Consider the following 25,378-nt stretch of genomic DNA (forward strand, 5'->3'; position numbering starts at 1 on the left):
AATAAAGACTATTTACAGTAACAAGTAACAAAATTTAAAATGAAAACGAGCGTGGTAAATCTCGAAGCTTAGAGAACTTTGTAACTCTTAGAAAAAGTATCACTTTTTAACTCTTTAGAAAATGAATCAGTACTCTCATTTGCATTAGTAAATGGTTCACTAACGGTACTAGGGTATTCTTGCTCTGATAAATAGCACCTTTCCGCCATAATAGACTGGAGGTGAGGCTTTCCTAAATAAAAAAAGAAGGAACGGAAATATATCTGAAGGCAATGCAAAACGTAAAAAAACTCTGCACAGTAACCCTAAAAGACCGTACATAGTAGAGGAAAAAAAATAGAATAAAAAAAGGAATTGGATATAAATCAGATACGAGAATGTTTTCGTTAGCACGCAGCGATTTAAAGAGCCCACCTCTGTTTACGCTTTCCCTCCGCCCCCCACCCTCGAACAGCTGTTGAGTAAAATACCAAATTCAAGTAGAATATATCAAACTCAAGGTCAGGAACCTAAAACTGTGTTCATTTAAAAAGTAATGGACACAGAATGCCATCTAGTGGCCTTCAGAAAAACGTTCCACCTTAAAATGCGTATACGCATCACCCGTCCTCTGAATGCGATCTTTACTGATGCGTGGATGGGACGCCCGTCTGTAAGAGTCGTTCTTAGGGAATGCGTATATGGGACGCCCGTCCTGAAAGGGTTAAACTAGTTCATAGTTTTTCTTATGAAATTATAATTCCAACTGTAGTCCCAAATAAGATGAGATCCAGTATTTTATTTCATTATTGAACTACTCATCATAAATTTAATAATTTATTAAACTCTTGTTTATCTCATTACATTTTAATTATTTTATTTTTAGTCAAAATGGGATTTTGTGTTGTCCACCATAAATGAGGTTTACAGCCACTTTTAACAGCTGTATCACTTTTCAAATTTTTGCCACCAAATATTATTACCCTGTATTATTTTGAAAGAAAATATGTAATGAAGAATCTGCATGTTATGTATGGATACTCTTTGCAAAAAGATGGTACCTAGAGCCATCAAATTTTGAATAACATTGCCTTCCACTCGAACATGTGCACCTGGAAGCCAGAATTTTGAATTTCATATTTTATATTTTGTAAAACTTCAATGAATTTTTGATCAACAAACTCAATGATTTGAAAGTGAGCAGTGGTAACATTGTGTGGAATAAAACATTTTTATCTTCAGCACATGAAACTATCAGAAATTCTAAACCTATACTATTTTTAGATGTTTTGTGATTTTGCTGTTGAGTTGAATTTTATGTGGCATAAGTGCGAAGAACATGATATTCAATTACTAATAAATTTAACAGACGAAACATTAATAATAAAATTTAAAAAATTTTTTGCAAGGCATCTTGCTAATATAACTGAATGTTGATATGGTAAACTGAGAAAAAGACTAAAGGAAAGAAAAGAAAGAAAGAAAACGTATGCCAACACTTAACTCTGCATTGGGAATTCTAAACATATGCTGCATTTAAAATTGTTTAATTTGTTGTTGAATTGTATATTTGTAAGTGAAAAGAAAATTATGTTTTTATAATAAAGCTAAAAAGACAAAAAGAAATTGATTTGCAGGCATGAGTGCGAGTTCAGTTAGAGGCTAAAATCCCTTAACAAAACCTTTTGGGAGACTATTTAAATCTGAATCATTTCAGGTTTTTGTTTTTATTTTTAAAAATCTTTTTAATTTTACAGTTGTTTGAGTTCACTTCTTTAAATTATTAAGTTTCATTTATTTATTTATATTTTTAATTTTCTTTTTCTTTTTTGATAGTAAGGGTCAGCATTTCTGATTTTAGAAATCAAGTCCTGCTAATGCCTACATACCAAATGCAAAAGTTTAGTTCGAAATCCTGAATTTAATATACAGCCAGTAAGGATAATCAGACTACTAGTAAAATAGTTGGTCAGTAATTCCTGAACTGAATAAATGGTCCAATGCACTAGAGTTCAAACTTTCTTCTTTTAAAATCAATTACTATTTATTTATTAATATCACACATGCAAACACACACACACACACACACAAAAAAAAAAAAAAAAAAAGAAAGAAACATTCAGTCATCAAAATTTTAGGCTGTGTAGATGATAAACTACTTAAATGTACAGTATTTAAATTTGAAACATGCAATTTATAAATTAATAGTATTAATTCTTTTATCAATTATTAATTCTTAAATACATATAACTAGTCACAAGCAACTATTATTGCCAACCAAATGATAATTCTAAATAAAAAATGCAAGTTTTTGAAATGAACAAGTATTAATCTGCATATCTGAATAAATATACTTGTGTGCTGATTAAGCTTTAATGTTACACCAAATACAGGGTAATAATACCTGTTACAGACACCATATTCATATAATTTTCACATGCAAAGATATTCAGATACATTGAAATTGCATACAAATTTGATGTACAATAAATAATATTTTTCTCTCATACACACACAAAAGAAAATTTTTACTTTGACGTTAAAAAAAAATCTTTAGATGTATCTTTTTAAACTTATTACACTATTATAATATGCTATGTTACTATACTTTCACCCCCCATGTAATTTAGCATAAAATGTTTATCTTCCATATGACCTACAGATAACAAACTTCTAGAGATTTGCCATCAACATACCATTGAACCTTTCAGTCTATAACAGTTTAACAAACTAAGCAATTTAAAAGCAATAAATATATTTCGTGATAATATAAATCTTCATTTTGTTTTTTAATAAATACATGTCTGCTGTTGTCGTCCTTGTGGATTATGGATAAAGATAAAAAATAAAATTCAAATTAACTGCATATACCATACTACAGTCAAAAGTCTTTAATCCGGACGTCCATAATCCGGAATGATCTATAATCCGAACCTCAAAGCTACAAACTTTCTGCACATGCGCATATGCATTTTTGCATGCACATAATACCTTTACGCTTGTGCATATGTGTTTACCTATGCACGTAATACGTTTACGCATGCGCATTTAATGTATAACGGACGCTAAGCTAAAATTATCTAATTATCTATTTCAGTTAATGTTACAGATTGCGTTGTTCCTTAATTTTCTAATTAGATCCGGCTTATTATTTTTTGCAGACTGTTAGAGCAATTTTATAAAAGTAAACTTGAACTTTCGATTATGTCAAAAAGAATTTCCGATTCTGGAGCTGCCAAAGAATCTACAAAGTGAAAGCATGTTTCGATGTCCATCAAACAAAAAGTGGAATTGCTGCAAAAAATGGATAAAAGCATATCCTTTGTTTCTCCAACCATTCCGAAATCTGTTTATCAATTTCACGCTGCTCTGTATGGGGGGGGGAGGAACGTCGCAGCACGCAATGAACTGGAAGTTGATCTGTCAGCACTAACCTCGTCTTCAGGGCGGATTTTTTTTTATTCGGCTTATAATTCCTTACTAAATGTAGTATTTCATCTCAATGTACTCCGTCTTTGATATGATTTAAATCAAATTCCTCGTCATTATAAATATCACGAATACACATCAAATAGTTTTCTGGTTGCAATTTTCTAATTTCGACTATGCATAATGTATGCTTTACGCATGCGCGCATTGAAAGAAATGTGTAATAAAGTAAACAAATAAATATTAAGCCCCTTTTTTTGTAAATTTTGATACCCTTTAGATCATAATTGTTCTTTATTTCATAAATAACGGTTTCATTAATTTTATAATTTCTGCATGCCATCTTACCAGATTTAAATTGATGATCTATAATCCAGAAAAACTGATAATTCGGAATCGCCGAAGTCCCGACGAGTCTGGATTAAAGACTTTTGACTGTTAGCTAATATTTTGTGAGTTTGGAAATTACACATGGTAATTTATTACTTTTTCTTCAAAGACTGACATTTTATAAAATGTATTACCCATTACTTTACCTATACACTTCTTCCCCTCAAGTCTTAACAACAAAAGAGGGATTTAAAGTACAATGGCTGTGGTGCTTCTTACCAGTACACATATAAATACGGAACAATTATGCAAGAAGCAGCCTCATCCATCTCATTAATACAAGTATCATTTCCAAACTTTAGTAGCCTTAAATTATTTCAAACAAATATAAATTTTCTTCTCTTAATAACAATATAAAATTAAATTAATTCTAACTAAATTTATTTAAAAAATATAAGTATACAGGCATTAACACATGCTAAAAAATTCCTTTCGAAGGAAACAAGATTAGTAGAACATTCAAATTAATAAAACTGGTCCCACTTGTAAAAAGTTTGAGAAACACTGATTTATAATTCATTCATCAAATCAATAACCCAAATATGTTTCTAATGCCAAATATTGCATATCTCACAATAGAATCATCTGGTCTTTTTTTTTAAACATGATCCATTACATACATGTTAAATATTTTCAAGGAAAAAGAATTCCCTACACAAATAATCACAGTAATTTTTTTTCACCGCAAAACATCTTGAATGCATCATTAGGCTGGTTATTACTATTTCATGACATATTTTGCACCATTAATAATTGGTAGTGTCTGTTGCCTCTTTATTGGAAAAATACTGGAAGTTTTAACTTTTATTGCAACTATTAGAAAAACATAGATTTTTGTTGCTGTTGGGTATGGTCATATTAGAATAACAAGTTCTAAACAACTTATTTTATTAGAAATATTTTCATAAGGAAAGAGCTATAATAATTTACAATAAAAAAATCATGTGATTGATCAAGGAATAATGACTATTTAATTTGAGTGGAAAGGTATCTAAGCCTGGATTCGATTCCAGATAAATGGGCTCGCTGCACGGGTGCTTTCATAGAGCTAGAACGATACACCACAGCAGTAGTTGGTGAAAAATCATAATTCCAACAAGGGCTTGATATAAGGGGGGGATTAGGCAAATTTTTTCCTGCATGGACCAAGCATTCACGGTTCGATCCTCAGCCGAACGTTAAATCTGCAAAGGACTTGTAAATATCAATCTCAAATTCTTCTATTTAATCGCATTTATTCAAGAAAATATTCTTATACTATTATTCAAAGAAAAATTGTGCTTCATACTTATAGGGAAAAATTGTATATTTTTGAAAAATCTTTTACACAACTTATGTATCGCATTGTTAGCAAAAACGTACTGTATTTATAGGAAAGATTTATGATCATATGTATATATTATCAAAAATTGTTCACGTATTTATCCAAGACTAGATTTACTATCAGAAACTGCACAGACAAAAGTGCTTATCCCATAAAAGTTACGCCTCCAAAAACTGCTTAAAGAACTATTGCTGAAACTCACTCCAGATGGCGGCACCAGTGCCGAATATTCTTAAAAAGCTTCTCAAAAAACAACAGATGGCAACACCTATGCCAAGCAGTTCTGCTTAGTACGACTCTAAAACTCAGGAAATGAAGCACTTTTCAGTGCCCTCCCTCCTGATTACTCAGGAGCATCTATTTTTCATATGTTCAATGCTTATGTGGGAACAAAAATAGCTTGGTAAAGGCCTGTGAAACGGTCGAATACCGCGTACCAACATGACGGTTTATGGGCCTTTCATGGTTTTCCTCATATGTAACTTGGATATGAGCCAATTTCCCTTTCCTATGGCAGATAGCCCTCGTGAACTTTGTCATAATCAAATAAACCAAACTGAACATTGATGACTCAAAAATCCGCAAAAACTCTAAAAATCTGCATGATCTCAAATTTCCAGTAGTGCAGATTTTTGGTCTCTTTATCCATGAAGGAAAAAAGAGATAGATAGACTTGAATCTCTATCTTTGCAGGCACTGATCCCCCTTTATTGGGGTAACTCATCATCACACACAAAAATAAATAAATAAAATAAAAATAAAAATAAAATGTTAGCCAATAATGGTAGTAACCAAAGTTTTAAAGAATTGGCAAATGGAGTAAAACATTATTTTCTATGAACAAGAATTAAAATACAAAAAGGAGCTTTTTGATTATTGGCATTTCCCAGAATAGTACTCAGAAAGCAATGCTCTATGCCACCAAGCTGTATTTGTGTGGCAATTCAGGCAATACATGCATAGCAGATGAGCAGCAGTTATTAGTATTTGTCGTATACCCTTGTTTTTCCTGTATGTAATGGGACTGTAGAGTTTGGCAAAAAATGAAAAAGAAAGCTTTGCATTTCTTGAGAAATATGGCTTTTGCCGAACAGTAAAGAATACAAAATCTCACATTACGTGAAGTTGTACTTTATAAATATTTGAATTTTATACATAAAACTTTGTGTTCCAAACTTATCCCTGACTTTTTTTTTTTTTTTAAGCGAAAACAGTTCATTGCATACACGAGAAAAAATGACATGTGCAATGTGAAATTTGTGCAGTTCTGTAATTTTTTTTCTGTTATTGTTGTGTATGTGGAAAGAATGATAAAGTGGGCAGTGCCAAGCTTCACTGTGATGCCAAGTTTCTGGAATTTTTTCATTTTTTTTTAAAGCTAACACACATTGCTGTGTTTGTTGCAAAAACAGCACATCAACGCTTAGAGACTTTTTGGGAGACGTTTGTGAATAATTAGAAGGTACCAATAAAAGTATTCAGACTTCAGGAAAAATGGATTTAGACTATTACAAAACAAAAATTAGAAACATGATATACTTAAATGAACTTTCTCGACAGCACTGTGAGAATTTGGGGCAAAATTAAAGCTATCAGGCCAACACTGTAATGTTTTCCTTATATTTTCAGAAATGTCAAACTATTGTGTAACTGTGTTTAATAAGACCACCAAATTGTTGCATATATTTATAAAATTGCAGCCTCTGAATATGAATTGAAATTCAGTAAAGTTGTTATGCTTGAAAGCTCTTTCTAACTAACTACGTATTGTTATATATGTAACTGTATCTATTATTATCTTTAATTGTAACTACTAGATGAGTAATGTAGAATAAACGGTGTTTGTGTACATCTTGTAATCATCACTGAGCACGTACCCAACACATATAAAATACAACACATGGTGCAGCTCGTCGTTGATTAAAAAAGGAAATCTTTTTTGAAGAACCATGCAGCCTCGGTAAAGATGTTCTAAACAAAAACATCATGGGAAGTTGTTTACTGTGAAATCGAAACTTATATCGCTGGTAAGTGAGTTGTTTATTTTTATTGGAAGTGGCTAAAAATACATATATATAAACTATTTAAAGTCCTAAATTAAATATGGATGGATTAAAGCCACCAAGTAATCTAAGTTTCGACGGAAATTTAAGCGAAAATTGGAAGAAATGGAAACAAAAATTCCAAATTTATATGTTAGCGTCTGGTGGTATTACTAAATCACCTGAAATTAAAGTAGCTATTTTATTGCATATTATTGGTGAAGAAGCACTTGAAAAATTTAATACTTTTAATTTAAGTGAAGAAGATAAGAAGGATGTTGACAAAGTAATTGAAGCTTTCGAAAATTTTTGCATACCGAAAGCAAACGAAAGTGTTGATAGACATATATTTTTCTGTTGAACACAACATGTAGGTGAATCGTTTGATGATTTCTTAACCGATTTAAAGAAATTAAGTAGCAACTGTGGATTTTCAGAATTAAAAGATCGTTTAATAAGGGATAGAATAGTAAGTGGAATTCTAAATAAAAATCTCAAAGATAGATTATTAAGGGAAGATCAGTTAACATTGGAGAAATGTATTAAAATGTGTAAAGCTTCTGAATTAGCAGAACTTCAGCTGAAAACTTTAACTGAAGAAAATAAAATAGAAGCTATCAAACGTAATAAATTTCGACCTTCAGAGGAAAAAAGTCATTCTTGTAAGAAAGACTATCATGTAAAACAAAAGCAACAAAGTACTAAATCTTCTTCAAACTATCAAGGAAATAAGTACAATAATCCAAAACCATGTAGAAAATGTGGAACTTTTCATAAGTTATACAACTGTCCTGCTTATAATAAGATTTGCTTGTACTGTAAAAAGAAAAATCACTTTTCTAAAATGTGCACTTTTAAAAATGTTAATGTTGTACAGAATAATTTAGAGCATGACTTACATAATAATGGTAATGAATATATTTTAGGGTTAGTAGAAGATATAAATCCATTTTCTAAAAATAAAACCGAATGGTTTGAAAAACTAAAAGTAAACATATCTAAATATTTATTTTTTAAGTTGGATACTGGAGCTCAGTGTAATGTGCTACCATTGCCTAAATTTAAACAATTAAATTTAAGAGAGAAATGTTTGACTAAATCAAAAGTCACTTTAAATAATTACAGTGGTACTACCATTGATGTAGTTGGAAAATGTACATTATTATGTGAAACATCGAAAGGGGACAAGGATGAAATAGAATTTCAAGTTGTAGCATGTGATAATACTGTTCCAGCTATTTTAGGTTTACCTACATTGCAAAAATTAAACCTAATACAAAGGATTTGTACAGTAAATCCTGATTCTAATGAAAAGTTACCAGAACTTTTTAAAGGATATCAAGATTTGTTTAAAGGAACTGGGAATTTAACTGGATATACATAGCATATTAAATTAAAACCAGGAGCTGTTGGTAAAATAGAACCCTGTAGGAAAATTCCACTTAGCTTATTAAATCATTAAAAAAGGAATTAGCAAGAATGGAAAAAGATGGTATTATAATGAAAGTTAACCAACCAACAGAATTCGTGAATTCATTAGTGGTATTACTACCACTAATGGAAAAGGATGGAAATTTAAGAGTGTGTTTAGATCCTCAGCACCTTAACCAAAATATACTGAGAGAACATTATCACATACCAACCTTTGAAGAAATTTCATCTCAAATGACAAATGCAAAGGTCTTTAGTATTTTAGATGCAAACAAAGCATTTTGGCAAATTAAACTGTCAAATTCAAGTTGTGAATTTACTACATTTAACACTCCGTTTGGTACATATTGTTTTTTGAGGTTGCCATATGGACTGAGTTCATCACCAGAAGTTTTTCTGAAATTTTTAGTGATTTAGAAGGAGTTCAAATATATATAGATGACTTATTAGTTTGGGGTAAAGATAAAAAAGAACATGATTCAAGATTAAAGAAGTTGTTGGACAGAGCCAGAGAAAAGAATGTTAAATTTAATTTAAATAAATGTAAATTTGGGCTGAATTAAGTGAAATATATGGGACATATACTTTCTAAAGATGGTTTAAAACCAGATGAAGACAAAATTAACGCTATTCTAGATATAAAACCACCAAAAAATGTGAAAGAATTAGAAACTTTCCTAGGAATGATTACATATGTTTCTAGATTTATACCTAATGTATCAGAATTGACATCATGTTTAAGAGATTTGTTGAAAAAACAAGTTATCTGGAACTGGAATGCAACACATGAAAAAGCGTTTAGAAGACTAAAAGATGTCTTGGTAAATAAACCAGTTTTACAGTATTATGATATAAACATGCCAGTAGTTTTATCTGTAGATGTATCTCAAGAAGGACTAGGAGCAGTCTTACTGCAGAATAATTTACCAGTGGCATATGCATCTAAGGCATTAACAGATACACAGAAGAATTATGTTCAAATTGAAAAGGAAACTTTAGCTATTGTATTTGCGTGTGAGAAATTTCACCAGTATATATTTGGAAAAAATATTACTGTGGAAAGTGATCATAAACCACTGGAATCAATTTTTAAAAAGCCATTAAATAAATGCCCTGTAAGACTACAAAGAATGCGTATTCTTTGTATAAGATTACAGCCATATCAGTTTGAGATAAAATATAAACCAGGAAAAGAACTTTTTATAGCGGATGCATTATCAAGATCATTCACTGATAAAGGATCTGATTTCTTTGAAGGAGAAATAGAAGCTCATGTTGGGTTAGTTGTAGAATGTATACCAATGTCTAATGGTAAAATGTAAGTTTTTCAACTGGAAACAGAAAAAGATGAAGAACTACAATTTTTAAGAAAATTAATTAAAACTGGATGGCCAGATGAAAAATGTATGGTTCCAGAACTGGCAAAACCATATTTTAACTTCAGAGAAGAACTATCAGAAGCAAATGGATTAATATTTAAAAATTTCTGTGTTGTTGTACCAAGAAGTTTACGAAAAGATATGTTAAGCAGAATTCATTATGGTGATTTAGGAGTAGTAAAATGCAAGATCAAAGCAAGAGAAATATTATATTGGCCAGGAATGTCGAAAGAAATTAAAGATTTGGTACTGAATTGTCAAACATGTTTAAGTTTACAAAAAGCTAATACTAAAGAACCAATAATATCTAAAGAAATACCTAATGGTCCATGGGAAGTATTGGGAACAGACCTCTTTTACTTTCAAGGAAGGAATTATCTAATAGTTATAGATTATTTTAGCAAATATGTTGAAATTGGACATTTGGAAGATTTGTCAAGTGTAGCAGTGATAAAGCAATTGAAATCAATTTTTGCAAGACATGGTATTCCCAAAATAGTATATTCGGATAATGGTCCACAATATAATTGCAGGAAATATAAAGATTTTGCAAGAAGATGGAATTTTGAAACCAGAACTTCAAGTCCAAAATACCCGCAGTCTAATGGAATGGTTGAAAGACATATTCAAACTGTCAAGCGAATGTTAGAAAAGGCTGTAGTTGACAACAAGGATCCATATTTAGTTTTACTGGAATATCGTAACTCTCCTATTTCAGGTGAAATCAAGTCACCTTCGGAATTGATGTTTGGAAGAAAAGTAAATGGATTGATGCCTATAAAAGAGAATTTCATCCAAGCTAAACGATATGAAGACCATAAATAACACTTACTGAAGAGACAAACCTTACAAAAAAGTTATTATGATAGGAATGCAAGACCATTAAAACCACTGAAAACAGGAGATCATGTTTACATAAAAGAGAAAGGGAAAAAACTAAATGAAAGAGGGAAAATTATAGAAGAAGCAGAAAGACCACGTTCATATAGGATTATAAGAACAGATGGAAGAATTGTAGAAAGGAACAGAAGAGACCTTCTTAAAGGAACTAATCAGGAAGAGTTTACAATACAAAACAACTATGAGAATGAAGTTATAGATGAACCCGAGATACATGAAAATAGTAGAAGCACTACAAATTTAGATGTGCCTGTAAGTCCTTCAAAATCTAACAGAAGTGTTGTGTCACCAAATAGTGAAAGAGGTATAGTATCATCAAATTTTTCAAATGGACATAACTACGTCACTCGATCTGGTAGGACTGTTAAGAAACCTTATTATTTAAAAGAATATGTTTAATTTTACTACTATTATTATTTTTTATAAAAAAGGGAGATGTTATATATGTAACTGTATCTATTATTATCTTTAATTGTAACTACTAGATGAGTAATGTAGAATAAACGATGTTTGTGTACATCTTGTAATCATCACTGAGCACGTACCTCAAATCTAACTCTCCCTTCTCAAACATTACCGTAAAGCTATATTGCAAGCGGTGCCAGGCACAACACAGTCATTTTAAGCATTAAATGCTTAAAATGACTGTGAAAGAATAAACACACAAACAAGCAAAAACTGTTAATCTACCGCACAAATTGTCAGTTCTAAGGTTCTAAATTAAAATATTAAAAAACATAGTGTGTCACTTGACTTTTCAGCAAAGGGCTGGATGTATAAATCAAAAGTACAATACAAGTATTCCTATTTAAGGCTATAACCAGTTTTGGATGGGACATTTTAACCTGTATCAAAACTCATTTACCCAACTGACAATACAATCTCATTCGAACAGCAGTTTTACGAGGCAGAACAAACGCAGCACCTGAAACTTGCCCAAAGTTCACTATCTAGGTGGTTAGGATTCTTCCTTTAAATTTATAGTATGCCTCTTGCCAATCATAATCTTTGGACATTAAAAAAGAGACAAATCTGTCTGAGTGAGTATGTAACAAAATGACACATAAAGGCAAGATGCCATAAAAACTTTTAACTGTTAGTTTAAACTCAAATGAAACAGCAAAGTAAATTGCACAAATTAGCAGAAATTGTTAACTGACAGCACAAGTTATCAAGAGTTATCAAGTTATCAAGTTACCAGTTATCAAGAGCAAACATATGAAATTATAGTGACAAATTTAATGAATAAATGCCTTGAAGGATGACTAGAAGTGATCGTGTGTCCCAACAAATTGCTTCCCATCTTATGTAATCATCGTATGTCACTCGACAACAAATGTCAGATCGGACCGTTGGCCTCACTGCCTTCAAACACGTGTGCGTTGGTCATCATCAGTGGGATTGGGTTGGGATTCATTGCCAAAGATCACATGCCTCCAGTTGGTCACACTCCAGCTTGCCCCAGTTCAGCAAAAATCCAATAGACACTGTCTATGATGTTGGGTCAGTAGTGGACGTCTTAATGGACATCGGCAGCATATACCAGCCTTGACAAGTCATCTCCAAACGGTTTCCGGCTGATCTTTGGAATATGGTAACTGGTAGTTTGGCGACATTTTGGAGGCGATAAAGGTCACTACCTAGGACTTTGGTAATAATGTGAGAAGTACTCAGTTCTGATTACGTATTATTTTGTGTGAGGGAAATGAGAGATCATGAGATATGTCATGTGACATTAATGGACTTATTACAGTTCTTTAATCGGAAAAGGATTTGGAAAACTGTAGTACTATATTATTTTGTATTAAGCTTCATTGTGTGTTGTGTAAAATAGTGGAAGTGTGCGTGCCACGTAATGAAGATTCTGAAGATTAGGTAAGTTAGTATTTTTAATCATTTGAGGATATTATTTTTATGCATTGTTCTAAATGTAAGGAGTAAATAAATTTATATGGTATTATTGGAAAATTGTTATTAGCAATGATTTAGTTTAAAGTAATTAGGACTGTAATCTAATTTTTATTAATTTAATGTATGTGTTTATTTATATTTTAAGTAGTGTTTTTTAATTTAATTATATTTTAATTTAATGATCGTGATTTTGTGAGTTATATGTTTGTAGTATTTTGGAATACGTTTGAGTAGAATATGTTGAGTATTTTCATGCATTTTCGTGAAATTTTTCTAATTTATGAGAAAAAAAGCAGTGTACATGGAATTTGGTATACGTTTTAGTTGAAGTAAACGTGCATGGAAATAATTTAAATATTTGACACTAAGTATTTGTAATGTTTGCAGTATGAATTCGTTGGTGACGTTTATAATATAATAGATAATTTAGAGGTAAAAGTTTTTGGATATTTTATTTATTTTATACGTGGAAATGTTCATCCTTGGAAAGGGTACATACTTTTTCATGATCAGGTAATTTCATATATGTTCTTTTTACTGGGTTTAAAGATTCACAAAATTGTCATGCATTTTCGTGAAATTTTTCAAATTTATGAGAAAAAAGCAGTGTACATGGATATAGTGAAGAGTGTGCACAATACCATTTTTGTGCAATTCTGGGATTTTTTTTAAGTAAAAATAAGTCGATGTGTACATGGTTTAGTGATATTTTAAATAAATGATAGTTATTTTGTGAATTTTATGTTTGTAGGAATTTGGTATACGTTTCAGTTGAAGTAAACGTGTATGGAAATAATTTAAATATTTGACACTAAGTATTTGTAACCATTTGTAATGTTTGCGGTATGAATTAGTTGGTGACGTTTGTAATATAATAGATAATGTAGAGGTAAAAGTTTTTGGATATTTTATTTATTTTATACGTTGAAATGTTCATATTTGGAAAGGGTATATACTTTTTCATGATCAGGTAATTTCATATATGTTCTTTTTACTGGGTTTAAAGATTCACAAAATTGTCATGCATTTTCGTGAAATTTTTCAAATTTATGAGAAAAAAGCAGTGTACATGGATATAGTGAAGAGTGTGCACAATACCATTTTTGTGCAATTCTGGGATTTTTTTTAAGTAAAAATAAGTCGATGTGTACATGGTTTAGTGATATTTTAAATAAATGATAGTTATTTTGTGAATTTTATGTTTGTAGGAATTTGGTATACGTTTCAGTTGAAGTAAACGTGTATGGAAATAATTTAAATATTTGACACTAAGTATTTGTAACCATTTGTAATGTTTGCGGTATGAATTCGTTGGTGACGTTTATAATATAATAGATAATTTAGAGGTAAAAGTTATTGGATATTTTATTTATTTTATACGTGGAAATGTTCATCCTTGGAAAGGGTATATACTTTTTCGCGATCAGGTAATTTCATATATGTGCTTTTTACCGAGTTAAAGATTCACAGAATTTTTTTGCATTTTCGTGCAAATTTTTGTAATTTATGAGAAAATAGCTGTGTAGATGGATAAAGTTAAGAGTGTGTGCAATTCTGGGATGTTTTTTTAAGTAAAAATAAGTCGACGTGTAAATGGTTTACGTGTATGTGTTGTTCTGAAAAATGCGCAAGGAGTTTGCGATTGTGCACTTTTTCCCAATTTTGCAATTAATATTTGTCAAGATTAAGCAGTTTTGTTACATAAAATTTCTAGCATAAGTGCAATTCGGCTAGTAGATTGTTGGAAAAAGTGTTCAGTAAATATAAAGAAAAGAATCATTGGCGGCGGAAAAAAAAATAGAGGGTTGCTGTAGCAGAGTTGGTCGCCAAAAAATTGCCAAGTTACCATAATCCAAAGAACAACCCGGTTTCCCTTGATACCACTGGATGCCTAGAAGGCGATAAGTTGTGTCGAATCTATGCTAGCCACATTGTTGCTGCAGAAGTGGAATTTGTTCTTCAATATCCAGAATATTCAATCCCTTAAATCAACAAATAGGACTCGCATTCGGATGAAACAAAAGTTGTCGTTAAATAATGAAATTTAGTGACAATAATGGATAAGCATGGCATAATGCATTGTTATGCTGTAAGGTGTATTTTAAAACCCTTTCCTTTCAATTCTTGCTTCCCACTTACAACTTCCTACCAGCATGAGTTTTTAGAAACACGTTAAATACAAATGAGTTAGAAGTAGTATTTAAAGGAAGTTCTACTTATTTCGATAGAGAGAGTGCTTAGGGGTCCTTAATGGCACGTGTTTGCTTTCAGGCTATTTCATTCTTGAATCTATTTTGCTGGGCCATATTATATGTGCCTGTTGATAATCATCAGCTAGTTTAAATCAAGGGCCAACTATATTAGATATTTGTGTCTAGCTAAGTCTGTTTTAGTTAGGTTAGTTTCTTATTTTCGGATCCTGATTTAAAAGCACAAGTGAAAGTTTTCCCTTAAGCCCGAGAAGGCACTATTTGTTATTTCTTTGTGAATAAAAGGGTATTTTAACCCTTCTCGAACCCACGTTGTAAGTACTTGAACTCAGCGATAAGGCGCTACTACTTAGTTCACTATGTTCATCGACATTTTATCATAGATAAAGTAGCGAGGAACATTATAATGAAAATCAAATTAATTCTTGTTAAATTCATTTAATTTTCATTGAAAAATATAACAATTATTTATCTGTTTTTCAAATGTATTTTGAAAAAAAAATTATTAAAATTTTGGACTTGTCTTTAATGAACAGCATGCAGTACAGTATTTTCAGAATTAGGGCATCTTGTCATCAAGAAAAGTGCAACTTATGTGAAAAAGCTGAGAAGGATGTCAGAGCTATCTAGGGTCACTAAATATGTTGCTTTAATGGCTAAAATTAGTGTTGGAAAAACTCCAAGCATTTTCAAGACAAAATCGGCCTGTTAACAGAGAAAGCAACATAAATGTGGTAAAAAGGGTCACTTTTAAGAAGGACTGTAAATCCCAGAAAAAATAATTACATGACAATCAAGCATGATGAAAAGTCCAACTATGGTGAAACTTTTATAAGGGAGGACACCTGTCCTCGGGCACAGCATCCAGAGGGCGCTAAATTCCTGTAACAAAATTTAGAATGAAATGTTTTCCATTCTTGGCATACAGACATTTTGGAACAAAATCTGTATTTGTTTCTGGGCACTGAAAAGCCCAGCTATGGCTCTGCTATATGGGCTTAAATAATCTCTCTATTGATGGAATGCAAGATTCAAAGATTTCTTGTCATGTTATGGTCTAAAAGAGAGTAAGGTTTATCCATGTTTGTTTTGCATTATCAAACAACAACAAAAGTTACAACTAACACTATTTGCCGATGATGAGCTTGTTGCCAATACACATAAGTTTAAACCTTATGTGAATTGAAAATTATTTTAAGAGTTATAGAAGTTTACACATATTTGTTAAATTTCAAGAAAATGGTAACTATTTTAAAGCATACTTAATTTTACCCCACTATTTCACAAATTTATTTTAACTGCAATTATTAGACTAAAACCGTCTACTACATACTACTTTATTTGCTCCAAAATGTCTAATTTTCACCAATGTAAACACAAACAATCACTTTCTAAATTTATTCCTAAAGTTCTGAGAACATTTAAAAATTCTCAGGAAATTTACAAGAAATGCTGGAAAGGGGGAAAATGTATATTTGAGAAATGCTTATGTATCATATGAAATACAGGTCAATATAAATAATTAGATTATGTATCATCACATTATGATAAGTGACATCTGCATACATGTACATCAGGATGCATATTCAGATTTTCTCATAGTATCAACATACCTAGGATAAAACCAAATTTTGGAGAAATCTTTAGCTATATAACTGATATACAAGAATCTTCAGTGCAGACATGCTTATTTAACTGAGACTTTTGTACAAAGATCTTTTTACACACATTACATGGGTAAGAATTCTCTTCTGTGTGAAGCAGCTGATGACTCTTTAAATGAGCTTTCTGCTTAAATGATTTTTTGCATATATCACATAGATGAGGTTTCTCACCAGTGTGAACCGTCATATGACTCTTTAAATTACACTTTTGTACAAATGATTTCTTGCATATCTTGCACACATATGGCTTTTCTCCTGTATGTATAGCCATGTGATGTTTCAAACACCACTTGTCTGAAAATGCTTTGCTACATACTTCACATCTAAAAGGTTTCTCTCCTGTATGTATATGCATGTGATAATTTAAATTAGACATTTGGATGAATGATTTATTGCATACATCACATACATAAGGTTTCTCCCCGGTATGAAGTCGCATGTGAATTTTCAAACCAGACTTTTGAACAAAAGACTGGTTACATACTTCACATTTGTGAGGTTTCTCTCCTGAATGAGTGCGCATGTGACTCTTTAAATTCGCACTTTGTATAAATGATTTGTTGCACACATCACATGCATAAAGCTTATCTCCTGCATGCATGCGCACGTGATTCCGAAAGTACGATTTGTTTGCAAATGATTGGTTACATGTCTCGCATACATATGGTTTCTCTCCTGTATGCGTACGTGCGTGAATTTTTAATAAAAGTTTCGTAGCAAATGACTGGCTACATACATCACAGGCATGAGGTTTTTCTCCAGTATGAGAATGCATGTGAATTCTTAAGTAAGACCTCTGCATAAATGATTTCTTACATATATCACATGTGTGAGGTTTTTCTCCAGTATGAATGCGCATATGTCTGTTTAAGCCAGATTTTTCTGCAAATGCCTTATTACACACCTCGCATGCGTAAGGTCTTTCTCCAGTGTGAATGCGTATGTGATTCTTCAAATTAGTCATTGCAACAAATGACTTATTACATGCTTTACATACATAAGGCCTTTCCCCACTGTGAATACGCATGTGATTCTTTAAATTAGGCATGTTCACAAATGAAGTGTTACATATTTCACAAGCATAAGCCTTTATTCCTGCATGCACATGTATATGCCTTTTTAACTTCGACTTATTAATAAAACATTTGTTACATGTCATACACACATGTTTTTCATCACTCATCTCTTTGTTATGAATACGCTGATGTGTTGTTAAATGACATTTTAGGAAAAAGGCTCTATTACATACATCACATATATGAGGTTTCTCTTTTGCATGTATGTTCAGGTGTTTCTTTGAAGAAGACATATCTACAGACAAATTGATCACACTTTTCCTATCTCTCTAGCGTATATATCACCACACTGCAACACCGTAATTCAATGATGGAATACAGTCACACTTCACTAGTTTGATATTTAGCTATCGCACTCATAAAAATTGCATTGTAAACATCGTTTCCATTCCCTGACATAACTGAAAGATAACTAAAAGGACCATGTATTTTCAGCACATAGTTTACAAGAATTCTTAATTTGTTTTAATAACTTTATTTCCTGATATAAACTATTAAAATGTGCTCAAACAACTACACACTAAGCATAGAGTGAAAAAGTACTGTTTCCTTTTCTAGGAAAAAGAAATATCTTTTTAACCCTTATCCCCTTAAAGACTACTAAAAATTCAACAACCGAAAGCAAAACTTCAAATCCAAAACGAACAATTTGCGAAGACAAACGTCTTGATTGCACTTGCTAAATCTTTCTGCCCGAAGGACGAAAAATCAAGATTAGGTATGTTGATAGAAGAAGTCATATGGCCACTTCAAATAGACGCCACTTATATAAATCTCCATTACTCTGGGAGTTTGAACAATTATGTACAGTCCATGGAGTATAATGAAGGAGGTGAAACTGCCTAGTAGAAAAACGGTCCTAAAATGTCGCGTTCACTAGATGGCGCTGTTGTTCCATCTTAGTGGTTCCAAATGTAAACATTTATTGAGTAGCCAGGCGGCGAAGCTTACTACCGAATGAAAAAATTTTTATGTTTTTAATGTCATGGATTGCGTTATTATCAACGTTATAATATTCTGCTCACTAATGATTGTATTTTATTCCTCAAATTATAAAATTAATTTACAGCTTTCATGCTGTTAGGTACTTTTTATGAATAGGCTTGTAGTACTTTTTATGAAAGGCTTGTAGTATTCATAAAAAGTACTACTGAAGGCTTGTAGTACTTTTTATGAATGATTAATTTAATGATTATTTTTCAGTCCCTCCCCCTTAGAAAAATAATCATATTACTAGTAATAATACTTGCTGTATATATGTTAAATGTAATTAGAATAGTTTCTTCGCGTCTCTCATTTTGTAAAATGCTTAGATACACAGCTTGATATAAACTGCGGCGAAATTTTAATGAAGCTTATAGAATTTTTTGCTTCAGTTAGTAAATTTTCTGTACTATCATAATAAGTTATTCTTTTTTATGAATTAGATGTCAGTTTTGATTTTGATATTTTTATCGTTTTCTGTTAAAAATTTCCATATCTTTGTTATTTGAGAAGTATGTTTCAAATTGATTTCAAAAGATTTTTAAATAGAATTCTGATTTGAATTCAGTTAAGTATTCTGAACGCTTGGTTATGCTGAACTATATTATTCATAATTAAATATAAAGAGTAAAAAATAGTGATTAATTCAATCTATCTTTAATTTTGTCCTGCTTGAACTAACTTCTAACCAATAAATGCAGTATTTTAACTAAAAATACAATGCAGATCTTTTTTATTTTAAAAGATTTGCATTATATTTTTTTTTCCAAAGGAGGAAAATTCTATCCCATTCAATAGCCTAAAAGATGAATTTCTTATGTTCAGACAAATTTTATCACAGTTATAATGATATAATATTTTCTCGCTGTTAAGTTTCAAATTGGTACATGTAGCTTTTTTGAAAAAAATGTTTTGCATGTGTTATGTTTTACTGGAAAAGATCCCCTATTTTTTATTTTCCATTTGTTGAACTGATCATTTACTAATAGAGTCTAATTACATTTGTTGCAAAACTACCAGTTTAATATCAGAATACCTAATGTATGCTTGCTGCGGTATTTAAAAACATCATTAACTATATAAAACGAAAGTCTGTTTTCTCTTGCAGTAATTATTTACTTTTTTATTCTCAATTTAATAGCTCTTTTTCAACGATTAAAGACTCGTAAGGAAAGAAACAAGTTCAATTAAATAACAAAAATTTAATAAAAATGTAACAGTAATTATAGAAATAATCCCGAAACAATCTTAGCAGTATTGTTTTATATTGTTACACACAAGGGTGAGCTGTAGGAAGTGTGTGTAGTGTTAAGAGAATACTTCAGTAGTACAGTGGCTTAGGATCATGGTATTTGCCATGTCATGGTGAGCTGTCCAATAAAAGGAAAAGAAGTGTCCTGGATACATTTTCAAAGATCGTTTATTTATCAATTCTCGTCAGACTTTGCTCCATGTTTATTGCATGAAGTCCGCCACAGTAGAATCCCTCCTAGCGCCTAAAAATTTTGTATTTCTGTGCACTGAGCGTAGTTTCACAGCCTTCGTTAACAACATTCAACATTTCTCATACGGTAAGTGAAAACAAAAAGTCAAACATACTCCAGAAAGAAAAGTGTAAGGGCTGTCTCTCAAATTTGGAAAATAATGGCAGCTGTCATCACTTTTTTTTGGTACATAAAACATCTCCAGTACTAATACCATAATATAGTAGGGCTTATTCCGCTAACTGCAAAAGAAGGCGAAGAAATGCCAACCACGAAAAAACCAACTACGACATATTTGAAACAAGAAGAGTACACGCAGCAGAAATCCAGAGGGAAGCGAAAAAACAATGAATAGACTAAGAGATTCACTAATTCCCACTATTTATAAGCTAGCACAGTTACACATTTCAACCAATGAAAATATCAAGGATCAAGCAATTTTAATTTATGGAGCACTTAGCACGAAGCCTTTATCTCCACATCATCAAAGATTAAAAATTTATCATCATCAAAAGAGAGGTTCAGCTAATAGGATAAAAACTTGAACTACGGGGATTCCTCGAAATTGTGCGCAGCGGTAGGTCTCCAAATAACATATCCGAAACTTTGTAGTTATGTTTCTTGTTTGGTGCGGTGAGGTGCTGTACGGAAGCATTTTTATCATTTGAAACATTTGTTGACATTATTGTAAGTATAAATTTACATAATACTATAACGATTAATACAGTGATAAATATTATGATCTTTAGTTTTTATCACGGGTGATAATAAAAACAAGAAAAGAAAGCAACCAGAAAAAGCATTTCACTGGAAACTAAAATGCAAGTGATTAGAAGATTAGATTCTGGCAAGCGTCAATCTCAAATTAGTGCTGCATTGAATTTGGCAACTTCAACAATAAGGACAATTCTTTGTTATCGGCAACTGCAACTACGTCAAGTTCTGCAACTAGAATTACCCGTTCTAGAAATAACATTACAGAGGAAGTGGAAAAACGACTGTCTATATGGATTGACGACGAAATTGAACGCAATATGCCATTAAGCCAATCTATCATAATGCCTTCTTGAAAAAAAAAAAAAAAAAAAAAAAGGCAGAAAATTGGAAACACAGAATAGACTAAATGATCTGACTGGCTTAGAATTTTATTTGTTTTTATAAATATATTCGTTTATATTGTTTTTATTTTTGTAAGAAATAAATGTTTGGTTTTATTTTTATTAAAAAAACATTATTAAATTTAATACCTAATCAATTTTCTATCCATCTTCCCCTAACTCCATTATTTACATGTTAAGATAGCCTCGTCTAGCGCTGTTTCGCATTACGCTCTACTTTGATGGAACATATCCCCCGCGTTAAGCGGGGTCTTACTGTATATTGTAATAAATGTGCTGTAATAGTTTCAGCAGTGAGATTTTTGAGAGGTCATAAAAGAAGATGTTTAGAAAAATGATCTAGAATAACGAGATCATGTCCACAATTTCGTACAGGACAACCAATATACACGGAAAAAAGTCATTTGGATATTTAGGTATTCTGATAGCTTTAAATGGAGCCTGTTTAGGAGTGAAAGATTTGTATTTGTTACGTAAATGATACGGAAGAACAAAATTCTTTGTGTCATTATACATACCTTCTAAAAGAATCTTTCAATAAGATTTCGTACATTTTCTGAACTCCAAGATGGGATGATGGGATATATGAGAAATTTCTCATTTTCACAGGATTTCAGTGCTAGTGGGACAACAACTAATTCAGCATTATTTCATTTATTCAAAACAAACATCAGAAGCTTATTGAATCATTTATGAAAAAATTATGTACTTTTGCTGAATTAAGCAAGACAGGATTTTTTAAAATGTTGGTAATTTCTGAAGTACATGGATCAGAAATTTGCTGAGCAAGATTGCTGATTCATTTGGATCTAAGTGAATTTGTGTTTCAAACAAGCATTGCAATCTAATGATATAGTATAACAATTAGCATTTGCATAACATTAGCCACATTAATTAAAGGTACATAAAAATTATTAAATTCAGCTATTGCATCTTTAGTACATATTAACACATCATGTTTGGATAAAAACAAACAAAACAGCAAGACAAACAATATACACTGGCTGAAAAATTAAAATTGGACGAGTTAGCACCCAATTATTTAGACATGGGAACAAAATACCATTATTAAATCAAAACAATGAGAAAGCAAGAAATATTATCTATAAAATAATATACAATTAATATCATTGCTTATAAAGTATTACACACACTGACCAATGAATTAGAAATGCAAGATCAATATTTTATTGGATCACAGTGCACGAGGAAATTGACAGATGGATATTACTTTACGAGGAGAAAATTTTTAATAGCGATTTAATCAATGGATCTTGGCCATTACACTTAACTTCATGTCGAAACAGGTATTCGGTAGGTGATTAGCTAATTCTACTTTTCAAGACCACAATTTTGTACTCATAATTTCAGAGGCAGCAGGATTTTATAGACTAAGTGCATCAGTTGCAACTTAACAAAATTTGTGAGACAATTAACAATCTTATGCACGTAATACCCATGCCTGCCTATGGAATATGCCTGCCATTTGTCAGTATTAATAATTGGTTCCTCTGCCATATGCTTCTTAACCAGACACTTGTTGGTTTCTTTCCTAAGGCATGAAACCAATGACAATGAAATATGCCTAATCCATTTCCATTGAGACATAATTTCATGTTATGTCTCTCAGATCATGTTTTTGATTGAAAAATAATCCTTCTAAGACACTACAGACAAGTATCATCTCTGACAATTTCCTTAATTAAAAAAAAAAAAAATTCATCTCTTCATAGCTCAAAAATTCAGAAAAGGTAACATAGAAATCTGAAAAAATAACAATAAATAAGTGAAGAATAAATTACACATGAAAAAAAAAGCAATGAATGTGTAGCACAATAGTACCAAGTGCAGTTTGACGCACAATACTGAAATTATAAAAATGTCAAAACAAAACTAACCTTAACAGTCATATCTTTATAAATTAAAACCCTTTTTTTCACACATGTAATTAGTTGCCCATCGAGCACATACAATGAATTCAACTACAGAATTTACAGTCCACAAACAATGCAGTTTGGAAATCTTTTGCACACTTTCTGTCAACAGTAGAAATGTAAAATCCTTTTTAGTAGCGGCAACATTATGTGCAACCAATGGAGCATTCTTTCCACAGGCACATTTCTTGCAGCAGGTACTTTTCTTTTACGTGACGGTTTGAATAAATATGAAGGCAGATTTGGAAAGATTGAGGGTATTGCTCCTTCTTGGAGTCTAGGGCGGCCCATTTCCAACTTGAATATTGTCTCATCGAACAACTTCGTCTCGTAGCTTCGTCCCTTCTGCAAAATGATGCTCGCATACAACATCCTTCTCTGAAAGTATTCGGTCGGCCCGAGGAATTGTATGTCTCCATTTGTCTAGCAGCACAGGATCCTGTAAAATATATTTCAACAAGTATGTATAAATATCAGAATTCAGTTACATACAAAATTAAAATACTCTTGTTGTATGCATTTTTTTTAACGTGACTTTGATGCAAATTTAATACTTAATGATTAAAATTTAATTTGAAAATAGTAATGGCAAATTAAAATTAAATTGCAGCACTAATGCTTGAATAGTTTTACACATTCAAATTTAAAATCCTTTTGCATAATAGTTCTCACTGTGCAGTGTATCCAGATTTAAATCTTAACTTTTAACAGTCATTCAATTATGTGATTAGGTGACATGATTTTATAATATTCATAACTTATTTAATATGCTGAATTTATCTCATGGAAAATCAATTTTTCATTACACTTATCTGCTGTTATGTTTACACTAAACCATGCAAGTGAAGTTAATTTTAAGCAGCACAGTGTTCATTTCCATTTATTATAAAAACCTACTTCAAACGGAAAAGAAGGGGAAATGAGTTAATCTTCTTTACTGTAAATGAAATAAAGAGGCAAATATTCCATCATTCTTGCATAATTCCAGAAATTTATTTAACTTTAAAATCTCAGGATTGCCTGCTTTCATGCACGAAATGCAAATGCACATAAGTTATGTGAAATATTTAACTAATTTCCAATTTAAAGTTCTGTGAAATATTTAACTAATTTCCAGTCTATTACTTTTTAAATACCCTCTTATTTACTAGCAATCCAGACGTTCTGTAAAGTTATATAAATTCGTCTGACTGTGATCAGGCATGATATTAATGTTGCTCACCTTTGGAGCTCTAAATATACTTGGATTCTTGATTCCCAAGCTTTTATTCTTCTGCCTAACAGATGTATAACCAGTGTTGCATCCAGGGGCGAAGCAGGTTGCACTATAAGAATTACTCACTGCCTATGTCAAATCCTACGAAAAGTAGAACAGCTAACGATTGCAGCGCCCTCTATAAATAATGCGACAAAAGTGGACCATTTTTGGGAAAAGTTGTAATACCAGTTTCCCTTCCTTATTTATACTCCGTGGTACAGACAAACGCCAAATGTTTACGGGAAAGTGTACAGTCGGTCACAAAAGTATTCGAACACCGGTACCCTATCAGAAAATGACAAGACGGCGTTTTTTTCTCTTTCTCTCTGTGTGTCGTGTTATTCCATCCTAGGTTTTCTTCTCCCCCCCATCTTGGAAAAAAACTGGAAAAAATTGGTTACGATCTCTTTTTGAATGGGGAGATGCCATTTTGAGAAAAAGCTGACGACCCTATCTTGGAGAATGAACATGACCGCTCTACACACCTTTTCACTCTCTCTCTCTCTCTTTGAATTGGGAAGCCATTTTGGGAAAAAGCAGACGACCCTATCTTGGAGAATGGAAATGAACGCCTCTCCCTCTCTCTTTGAAATGGAAAGCCATTTTGGGACCCTCTATTCTTGGGGAGGGAGAAAAACTGAAGTCTGCACTTCGCTGTCTCTGAATGCGGAAAGCCATTTTGGGAAAAGCAGACCCTCTTCTTCTGATCTTGGAGAACTGGAAATGAACGCTCTAGACGACCTTTCTTTGAATTCAGACGGTATTTTGGGACCTTCTAATGTTGGAAAACTGAAATAGACTCTCTCTCTCTCTCTCTCTCTTTGAGATGAGTAGCCATTTTGGAGGATTCTCCACCACCATCCTA

General features: G+C 31.8%; 1 protein-coding gene across 1 annotated transcript; it reads right to left on the minus strand.

Moving 5' to 3' along the window:
* Positions 1–2,318: 2,318 nt before the first annotated feature.
* Positions 2,319–18,431, minus strand: LOC118179299 (uncharacterized). The gene has a single exon (XM_085811183.1). It carries the CDS (start codon positions 17,966–17,968, stop codon positions 16,643–16,645), a length of 1,326 nt encoding a protein of 441 aa, XP_085667309.1. The 5' UTR covers positions 17,969–18,431; the 3' UTR covers positions 2,319–16,642.
* Between the last annotated feature and the right edge of the window lie 6,947 nt (positions 18,432–25,378).

Source organism: Stegodyphus dumicola, chromosome 2, assembly GCF_044657685.1.
Source record: "Stegodyphus dumicola isolate Sdum_Otavi_A_Nest chromosome 2, ASM4465768v1".
NCBI lineage: Eukaryota > Metazoa > Arthropoda > Arachnida > Araneae > Eresidae > Stegodyphus > Stegodyphus dumicola.

Coding starts and splice junctions, on each gene's coding strand:
- LOC118179299 (XM_085811183.1), bottom strand. CDS start 17,968: ATGTCTTCTTCAAAGAAACACCTGAACATACATGCAAAAGAGAAACCT.